General features: G+C 43.2%; 1 protein-coding gene across 1 annotated transcript; it reads right to left on the bottom strand.

The window, feature by feature from the left end:
• Positions 1-2,770: 2,770 nt before the first annotated feature.
• LOC135557471 (T-cell activation Rho GTPase-activating protein-like) lies at positions 2,771-10,493 on the bottom strand. Its single transcript, XM_064990741.1, is given in 12 exon segments — positions 2,771-3,492; positions 3,495-3,598; positions 3,601-4,407; positions 4,596-4,692; positions 4,962-5,142; positions 5,661-5,770; positions 5,979-6,140; positions 7,844-8,007; positions 8,329-8,377; positions 8,872-8,925; positions 9,642-9,726; positions 10,343-10,493. Coding segments are annotated over 11 exon segments (2,088 nt in total). The 5' UTR covers positions 9,669-9,726; positions 10,343-10,493; the 3' UTR covers positions 2,771-3,159.
• Between the last annotated feature and the right edge of the window lie 395 nt (positions 10,494-10,888).

The following is a 10,888-nucleotide window of genomic DNA, read 5'->3' on the forward strand; positions in this document are numbered from 1 at the left end:
TTAATTCTGTCAGTCAATCTTGCCCACGTTATGTAAAGGCTCTATGGCTGCCTTTAAACAGGCTGTCCAATTCTGATATTTGTTTCACTAATTGGTCTTTTGACCAATCAGTTCAGCTCTGAAAAAGATCTGATGTGATTGGTTAAAAGACCAATTAGTGGAAAAAATATTAGAATTAGGCTGCCTGTCGACACACAGCCATAGTGACTGAGGATGAAAATAACCATGAGTCGTTTGTCTCTTTTCTAGTAAAACGATGTTCTGAAACTAAGGCCTTGATTCAATCAGCTCAAGCGTTAACCGGTGACAGCAGAAACCCTCATTGCTGGTGTTCTGACGGTGTCGGAGGTGTAACTGCATTGGAGCTGTCAAATCGGTGAGCAGCTGATCTTAATCATTGTCACAAAGCAACACCTGTTCCACTGGAGATAGAAGTTCACAAGGAGAAAGTATAGGCTATATAGAAATAATGACGCTCAAACTGAAAATCATTCAACTAAATAATGAGGATTTCTATCAGCCTAATCGAGGTCTAGATTACATCTCACATTCCAGTGTTCAAACGTGTAAACTTGGCAGCATGGGATTTATCGTAATGCAACTCTGTGCAGCCAATGGCAATGTGCACTTTAGGTATAATGCCAGAAGCCACATGTGGTTTTGACAGCTCTAACGCAGTTCCACCTCCGACACCGCCAAAACAACCGTTATGCAAGAGTTAGTTGAAGCGGATCTGATTGAATAGAGCCCTAAATGCATCCAGGTACAGTAACTTGGCTGACCCCCTTCTCTGTAGCTTCAATTTCAGCCTCAGCCTGCATCAAGCTAAGTGCGTGATTCCGTTGTCTTCTATGGTCAGTATGGCTTATATATAATGGTTGGGTTCATCATAACCAAACATTGATTTGTCATGTGCTGTATGAATATACTGTAATGTTATTTTATCATATACTTTAACAGGACATTGTCTTATGTCGGGCGGCGTCACTTCTATGCGATGCTAGTCCCTCAACCATTAGTGCAGAGAAACGTTGCGAGACAATGAACATTAGAAGTGCTCAAGTTTCTGAGGGTCCTAGAAGGCATGATAAATATCATGAAACACAATGTACATATTCATATTCTATTCACACTGTCCATAGAAACTTCCAAAAACAAATGGCATGCATTATGTCTTCTTCCAACTCTCTTTACCACTCTTTTTTTTATATTGCGTTTTAACGAATGTGACGTTTCGGGTGGGCAATGTGAGGTTCCGAGGCATGATACAAACTCTGCAGCTTTCGGTCCAGATTCTTAGTTTGGTACACTATTTTTTCATCACAGCTCGCTACTGGTCAGTAAGAGTCAGTATCTGATTTTAGGAAATGAATCATGCTCGTAGTAAATGAATCTAGGAAAGTCTGAAAATGAATCCTCCTTGGTGAGAGTAGTCATGAATAAGTAAGGCTTTAATATACACAGTTAAATTAATACTTTAGTACATTACGTGTGTGTGTACTGCAGGCAAATGAAAGCCTACTAGAGCTGAATAACATTAATGAATTAGAGACCAACGTTAAGAGAGGAAATCTCTCTCACTAAAAAGTCGAGAGAGGAAGCAGTGGCATCGGATCAGCTTAAGGCATCCGCAACAACGAGCGATTCAGAGAAAAACCAAATCCGTCCACGTGATCAGCTTCTGGCTTCCTCTTTCTCGAGCAGGCAGCCAGAACATACTGTTCTCTCAATGAAGGATGTTAGATGGTGTTGCATAACTGGCCTAGAAAGGAGGAGCAAGCTGGACCTAACTGGTCTTAATGCTCACCGCCCCGACCCTTTGAGGCCAACCCAGTTAGTTCCTCATTAATGAGTTCACTAATGGCAGAACTAAGAAAGCAGTATGGCTTAAGAGCTCATCTCTTACTTACTTACTGACTTTATTGTCCCCCTGGGGAAATTTTGTTGCAGTGTCATGTACACTTTTAAATACAAAACAAAATTGACAATACAACTTTCATAACAGTTACATAATAGAACAATTATAAGAAATAAAGAAATAAAACTTTTTAGTTTTTTAAGACTGCTGGCCTTACGGAGTCGATAGGAACATTCACCCGAGCTATTTAGGAGGGATATCACACCTGGCACAAATGATTGTCTATTTGTGTTTTTCCTGCTGAGGGGTGCCCTATACCTGCGCCCAGAGGGGAGTAGTTCAAAGTCCAGGGACAGGGGGTGGCTTGGGTCTAAAATGATTTTCTGAGCCTTACGGAGGGCCCTGACCTTAAAGATCTCATCCAGGCCTGTCTGTTTGACTCCAAGTACCTCACTTGCTGTGGTAATAATCCTTCTCAGCATGTTTCTCTGGCTGACAGTGGCATTGCCAAACCAACAAACAATACAAAAAGTTAAAATACTCTCAATAAAATATTTGTAAAACAGAGTCAATATAGTACAGTCTACATTAAAATATTTTTGAGAAAGTACAGTCTGTTGGCTCTTTTTGTCTGATCAGGTCTGTACATTTACTCCAGTGAAGCTTATTGTCCGAGAGGACACCCAGATATTTGTATTCCTCTACAATTTCTATGTTCTGACCTCTGATAGATGTTGCAGAGGTAGGTGTTGTACGCTTCCTGAAGTCTATGCATTTGCGTTACCACATGGTTGTTTGAGTGGCACTGCATGCTTGAAGATGTAATAACCAATTGATTCTACTCAGAGCTGCAAGGTCACAGGATTTTAGTGCTCCTACTCCTACCGTAAGAACTGGAGAACAAAGTCACAATGTTACATAAAGGTGCTTTATTGTAGTGGAAGTAAAGATGTTGTAGAGTCAAGACATACAAAAAGACACAGGGAAGAAAACATTTTCACAAATGTACACATTTATGTACAGTACATAGCAGTATATTAACAAAAGTAAAACAATGGAAATAATACCAACAATTGCATATTGTTACCCTCTATACATGCAGATTCAGATTGTGATTATTAACATAGCTTTGCTGTAGATAAACTAGAGAAGGTGTCCATTTATAAATAGCTTTTCAGGTAAAATATCGTAATTTTGTACTCTAAACAGTACTACTCAGCAAGTCCAACCTAACAGTTGCACATTTTAATTTGTCTACATTTAAAGTGAAGAAAGTGAAACATAATGTCTGAAAAAGTCCTTCAAACATAGGACTCCTTGGTGTAAGAATACTCCTCGAACACAGGCTGGCTGCACCTCCGTGACACAGTCTCATGGTGTGATGCTGCCTCATGGTGTGACAGGGTCTCGTGGCGTGCTCTTGACACGGACTCAGACATCGCTCGCTGGCGGAACCCGACCGAATGCTGTTGGGCTGCAGTGACATCATCACCATCTATCCCCGGAGAGAAGCAGTCTGTGTATTGATTGACGGGACAGGAGTACAGGAAGTTTGCGTTCATAGAGGCTGGGCGGGACTTCCTGCTGAGAGTGGCAGCGACGGCACTGACAGTCATGGAGCCATAATGCGGTGGGGAGGGCTGAGCCGCACTCTGACTGCCTGCTCGTACGAAGGGGGCTGGGAGGGCAGTCTGCTGTCCACCTGTAGGAAGACCTCCACCGCAGACAGGGGGCGCTTCTGTCTGAGGGGGCCTCCACCTCACTCTGGGAGTCCTCCTTGAGGGTCCCGCAAGAGAAAGGCTTCTCCTTCTGGAGGTCGCCTTTCTTGAGACTGCCCCAGGTGAAGCCAAAGGCCCCCAGGCTCTTGGTCCTCGTCAGGGCTTTACTGTCCACCTTCATGGACTGGGTGCATCGCTCGACCACTTCCGCCGTGTCTGCCCTCGGGGGCTCTGCCCTGGACTTGGCGGAGAGGGGAACATGGCGTGTGGACTGGCCCCTGTGTTGGCAGGCCGGGGATGTCAGCGGCGAGCTGGTGAACAGGGAGACCTCTGATGTGTTGGAGGAGGCGCTCTCCAGGGAGCAGGATGACAGGCATGACGGGTCAAGCTGCCGCCAAGTCATCGTCTGGCTGCCACCGAGTTTGGGGAGAGACAGCGTGGTGGCATGCCTGGTGTTGGTAACACCACATTCTGGGAGCAGGAAGGAGTCATCAGATATCTGTTTCTTGAGTGGATGCTCCTCAAAGTCCTGCCCCTCCACGGAGAAATCGTCGTTACTACGGGCCAGGCCAATCAGGCTCCTCTTCTCGGCAGAGGGGAAGATGATTGGCTCTGAGCAGCGGCGGTTGAAGGGCTTCTTGTTGGTGAAGGTGTGGAAGATGGTGTTGGAAGGGATAGGGCTGCATTGTATCCCGAACGCAAAGAGGAGAGATGGGGACGAGCCGCACCTTTCCCCCTCACCCTCTACTTGCGTGGACCCCATACTGTCCCCCTCAGCGTCTGGGTCGTTGCTGTCATAAGCAGAATCGTGTTGATGTGACGACACGGAATCTGAGGAGAAAGAGAACATTGATCAGTTGCAGTGTACAATGTATGATTCCTATTGCCATTGTTCTATTTTATTTCAAGCTTTTTGAAACATGTTCCCAGAAATCTGTGTCAAGAGAATGTTCTTATTTTCTGTGAAAGAATGTGTAGCATTGCAGAGAGTCGCACCTAAAGCAGCCCAGTTAACTTACCTGAGTTCTCCTCTTCGGGATCTCCCAAAAGGCTCAGGACGTCCTCCCCGAAGATCTCACAGCAACGCTCGATCAGGAACTGTGTCAGCTCTATCACCTAAAGGAAACATCACAAAGAACACAAAAGGTTATTATTACTTAGAACAATGGTTGAGTGATTGAAAGTAACATTGTTTTAAAGTGTGAAGATTTGGCATTTTCTTTTGGTAAACAACCCAGTCCTGTCACAGCGCAGACTATAGTAGGTTAGAGTTCATGCCAAACTATAGGCCCACACACAGACACAAACACACACACACGGTTGTTTTAGGTACATGAAAACCACACTGGCAGCTTCAAAGAGTCCAGTCAGAACCGAATTCTCACCTTCTCCACGGTCTGCACGTCTAAGGACATGGTGTCCTTCTGCAGCAGAGTGGGTGCGATACACAATGCCAAGTTATTGGCGTCCATCTTGTTGGTGTCTGCCCTCTCCGTGATGTGATGGAGCACACACAGAATGTTTCGCAGCAGGAGAATGTTAGGTTCTGGTAGCTTGTCTACCACCCTGAGAAGGGAAAGGGAAGAAAGGAGAGAAAGAACAGGAACAAAATGTAGATCAGTTTGCCGCTCGCAATTTGTTTTTGTAGCTTCTCTTTTTGAGAGGGGAGGAAACAAAAAAATAAGTGTACACATTGAGGGTAGAGGAACTACTTCCTCATTGTCAGACTCTCTAAAAAACTCCATTGAAAAGCCCCTTGAATCTATTCTTTGCAACACCTAAACGGTAATGGTAAAGTAGAGGGTTTTTTTAACCAAAATGCCTACATTAGTCTAACATTAGCATAACGTTTACAGCTACGGCCTCTCATGTAGCCTATAGTTTTATATAAGATTATGCCCCACAAGTACGACAGTAATATAGCTCACCAATGGGGATGGCTCAACAGGGGGTACAGTTGCTAACGCTACATTTAGCCTAGTGTCAGCTCATTAGTAGTTGGTAGTAACTTGGTAATGTTGCATTAATTAAAAATAAAACAATCTAATTCTAGGTTATTTATTTTTTAATGGCTGGTAGCTTACCTTTTGAGCTCTAAGCTTCTGTGGTGGTCATCCTTAGTCTCCAGGGCCTTCATCCAGGTCTCATACATATCCGACACTAGCAGGCTGCCCGGGAGCTCCTTCAGAAAACTCTGCAATTAGGAGGGAAGGTGTCGGGGGTTAGAACATATTACAGTAGAAGACTGCTGAAAAGTAGTAATAGGTGCTAACACACTAACAGGTCTAATTGAAGGTCATAGAGCTGCTTCTCCCTTTGTCTACCTGCTCCAGCTGGACGGACAGATTGACGGACTTGGAAAAGGAAAGGACAAAGCAGTGAACAGATGGATTATTCTTTACCTTGAGTAGTCCCACTAGGAGAACCACTGGCAAGGCCTCCATCTCCACCTCCGTCCCACTGTCGAGCTGCTCCCTGATGGCCTTCAGGTTCTTATTGTTGCCGTTCTTCCTGAACACCCCCTCTGTGGAGGGGCCTTTCTTGCACAGCAGCACCAATATATCCTGGTGGGGAGAGAGAGAAACGAGGGAGGAAAAGAGGTCAAACCAGGCTGAGAAATGGCATGAACAAGTCAAACAATTTGCTGTGGATGCGTGTGTGTACATTTTATGTATATACACACTATCGTTCAAATGTTTGGGGTCACTGAGAAATGTCCTTGTTTTTGAAAGAAAAGCACATTTTTTGTCCATTAAAATAACATCAAATTGATCAGAAATACAGTGTAGACGTTGTTAATGTTGTAAATGACTATTGTAGCTAGAAACAGACAGACTGGCAGATTTTTTTTGTGGAATATCTACATAGGCGTAAGACGCCCATTATCAGCAACCATCACTTTTGTGTTCCAATGGCATGTTGTGTTAGCTAATCCAAGTTTATAATTTTAACAGGCTAATTAGAATTAATTAATTAGCTGATCATTAGAAAACCCTTTTGCAATTATTTTAGCACAGCTGAAAACTGTTGTTCTGATTAAAGAAGCAATACAACTGTCCTTCTTTAGACTAGTTGAGTATCTGGAGCATCAGCATTTGTGGGTTCGATTACAGGCTCAAAATGGACAGAAACAAAGTTCTTTCTTCTGAAACTCGTCAGTCTATTCTTGTTCTGAGAAATGAAGGCTCTTTAAAAACATACGACACAAATGGGGCCATCCAGATTAAGGGATAGTTTAAGAACATTGATATTTTGCTACAGTGGCCAACCAGATTTTTTTTAATGACTTTAAAAATCAACAAAATCACATCATCTCATGCAAGAAATTGCCAAAAAACTGAAGATCTGATACAACGCTGTGTACTACTCCTTCCCAGAGCAAACTGGCTCTAATCAGAATAGAAAGACGAGTGGGAGGCCCCGGGTGCACAACTGAGCAAGAGCAAAAGTACATTAGTGTCTAGTTTGAGAAACAGACACCTCACAAGTCCTCAACTGGCAGCTTCATAAATGGTACCTGCAAAACACCAGTCTCAACTTCAACAGTGAAGAGGCAACTCCGGAATGCTGGCCTTCAAGGCAGAGTATCCTCTGTCCAGTGCTTGTGTTATTTTGCCCATCTTCATTTTTTTTTTTATTGGCCAGTCTGAGATATGGCTTTTTCTTTGCAACTCTGCCTACCCAGGCCAAACCCGGACGACGCTGGGCCAATTGTGTGCCACCCTATGGGGCTCCCAATCACAGCCGGTTGTGATTCAGCCTGGAATCTACCCAGGGTCTGTAGTGATGCCTCTAGCACTGAGATGCAGTTCCTTAGACCGCTGCACCACTTGGGAGCCCTATATGCTTAAATGATACTGTGAGGGGTAGGCCAGGGGCAGACTGAGACAGACAGTGCATTGTGCATGTCAGCTGGAAGTGGAACATCACAGATTCAATCTGTGGTTGGGTTGCAGACAAGCGGGTCCTTAGCAACCATTACCATGTGCTTTGGTAACTAACTGCACTTATTAGTAACAATTGAATGGCCTGATTGATCAAGTGCCCTAGTCAATATACTCTTTGAACTTAACACCTTGGTAGAATGAGTTGCAGATCAAATCAATAGCTGTCACTATGATTCATTACAGGTGTCTATTCTTTCTCACTCAATCCCCACAGTCCCACACCTTGTACAAATTATTAAAATCTGACATACAAAGATAATACAGAACAAAGATATTACAGAACAAAGATAGTTGTGGTACAGTTTGGAAGATTGACATACTGTGATAGGCTTCGGAAGAGTCCCGTCATCTGGGCAGGTCTTGGAGAGAGACTGTCCAAACAGATGGCTCTTGGAGTCTGTGTCTGGACGGGAGGACATGCTGGTGAGGGTGGAGCTTCTCCTCAACTTCCTCAAGATGCTCCACTTACTGTTGCTACCATTTTCTGTTATGAAAGAAGCCAAACGTTTAGGCAATTTGTGTAGGTATAGCATACACTATTATAAAGGAGGTATTAAGGGTTACTGTGTACTCATAGCATTCATGAGAAAGACAGTGAGTGTGAGAGAGAGATAAACACATGATAAAAGTTGAAGTTCTTGTTTTAGCTTGACATTCACACTGATCATTGGTGTGTCCTGTTTCTCTCTCTCCTACGGTTTGAATTATTTTCTCTGTCTAAGTTGGCACACACACAAACACATATACACACACTGTGGGCCCTTAACCAACCTTGTGGTTCAGAGATGTTGTTTTTCAAACTCACCAATGGGCTGTGTTACACAGCTGGGCAGGGCGGGGATCTTTGTGTCACTCTGGAAACGCAATACAGGAGATGTAGTCAGGAGCATGTATGAGGAACATGTGGCAGGGGAGCCACACCCTCTGTTTGCATGCCTGTTTCCATGCGAGGGTGCGGTTTGGTAATTATCTAACCCGGCCCCTCTCCCTCCTCAAACTCCCCAATCACCCAAACAATTTACCCGTCAATAACACCCATCAAAAAAGCCCACCACTTTCAAACAAATGTCCCCTCAAGAACACCACTTGGTACTCCACTTGATGGAAACAACACAAACCCTCCTTAAAAAAGCACAATCACTGTACAGTATCAATAAACTGTTACAATGTATACACTTGTGTTATAAGTGCTTCTATTTGATAAACAGATTGCAGCGGTCTGAATTCCCCTATAAACCCTCAAAATAAGCCTCATATAACCTCATACAAGGTGTTTCTCCCCAACACATGTTGAACCAGAATTGAGACATGGATGAAAGAAGCAGAAAGTGTACTGTATGGAACTCACATCAAGCGAAAACGTGATAGAAGGCTCCATGCCCCCTCCTGTTAGAGTTTTAGCCTGAAACAAAGAGAGCGAGATTATTATTTATAGTGCAGATGAAAGTTGTGACTCCTTCCAGAGGCAATTATACTATATATTAGGCAAAAGTCAATGTATGCTCATTCCAATTCTATAAGTACAATTTGAATGGTGTCAAACAAAAGCCTATTATGCGTGAATGTGGCTGCAAAGTGTGTCTGCATTGAGCTCCTTTCTAAGAATGTCCGATACCTTTATAGAGGTAATATGCCTCTTCAGAGCCATAAGAGCCATCAACATGAGAGCAAGAGATAGAATGCAAGTCAATGCTCTAAATTGGCTGTATACAAGTGCAATACAGTATCTTGATATCAATGACCGAGCTAAATACTGGTATCTCGATATCAAGGACTGGCTGGACACAGGTGAAAGTATAACCATCGTTTCTACAGTATCTGCCATCACCGCTTTGGGTAACAAGAATCTGGGTGATGTATCAGGGACTATGACTACAGTCTACAAAGTATGCGCTATGGTAATAAAGTTCACAGTTTTATTCTCTGTTTCAGGTGTTCTGATAGCTGTTTCTGTAAATTTAGCACACTGGAGAATAGGATAAAGCTGCCTCCAAAATGGCATCCTGTTCCCTATAGTGCACTACATTCGACCAGTGCTCTATGGGCCCTGGTCAAAAGTAGTGCACTCTAAAGGGAAATAGGTTGCCATTTGGGACATGGCCTAAGCGATAGACTTACTGTGATACTGCCACTCAGCACCTTCATCAGGACACTTGGTGGTGGAGTGGTAGAACCTGCCCTCTCTTTTGCTGCTTTAATTTTCCTGGAATGAGGAAAATACATACATAAAATATATATATACAAATATTTCACTGATCTCCAGTCAGTCCCTAGTTATTCTCGCGAGCCATAATAGAGAGTGACTACTAGATGGATGTTGTCGTACATGTGGTCTCTACACAACCGCTCTCTGTATGTGTCAAAAGGGTGTATTTGCCGTTGTGTGTGTGCGTGCGTGCGTGTGTGTGAGTGTGTGTGTGTGTGTATGTTGCGGGGTGTGTTTTAAAAGAGGATCAAATGAATATTCTGAATAATTTGAATATGAGTGAAAATAAGTGATAACCATTAACAATTGTGTGACAGAAAAGAATGTTGGAAATATATACTACATTGAACTATATGTTCTGACATCATGAAGAATATTGCAATATTCACTAAAATACAGTTCCCATCTCCAACACAGGTATGCTTAAAATACTAATTCTATTCACAGTGCTTCAAAAATTATTATAGCTAATTGAATGGCATTAGCAGTACAGTCCCATTGATACTGCAAGTTCTTACACATAATGACTATCTTCATATAGTATAACCCAGTAACCCAGGTTACCCATTATGGCTCAATTTGTATTATATATGGAGATAATAGTAGTGTTTACCTGTGAAGAGTATCCAACCAGTGTTCTTTTACCTCAGGTGAGCTGCAGGCAAAATAACAGCATGGGAGTTACTAATCCACAGTGAAAGAGGAACGAAGCAAACACACAGATGGACAGACAGACTGACTAAAGAGACACAGCACGCCTTCTGGCTCTTTTAACTAGAGCGATGGAAACTCTAGCTCAGTCATGGGGACAGGAAGCAGCGTCATGGCGGCCCGATCAAAACACCTTTCACTTCCCCTATGTGTTGGGGCTGCTGCTGTTGTCGCCATGTGGAAAGAGACATGAGGGAGACTCTAACTTAAACAAACCCTCACTCACCTGTATAGATGATAGTAATAACTGTGTTAGGCCTTTAAAAGTGCATATTTTGTAGTAATTTTTCCTGTCTATTCTTTCATCTTTGGTTGTGCCTACATTTGGATTACAGACACTATACGGATAGACCAGCTCATATACTGTTGGTGCTTACTGGTAATTTGTAGTGCAATAAACTGTTGAACCACAGACTCTAAGAATGACTCTCGTCAACAACGTTCTACC

The sequence above is a fragment of the Oncorhynchus masou genome, chromosome 16 (genome assembly GCF_036934945.1).
Source record: "Oncorhynchus masou masou isolate Uvic2021 chromosome 16, UVic_Omas_1.1, whole genome shotgun sequence".
NCBI lineage: Eukaryota > Metazoa > Chordata > Actinopteri > Salmoniformes > Salmonidae > Oncorhynchus > Oncorhynchus masou.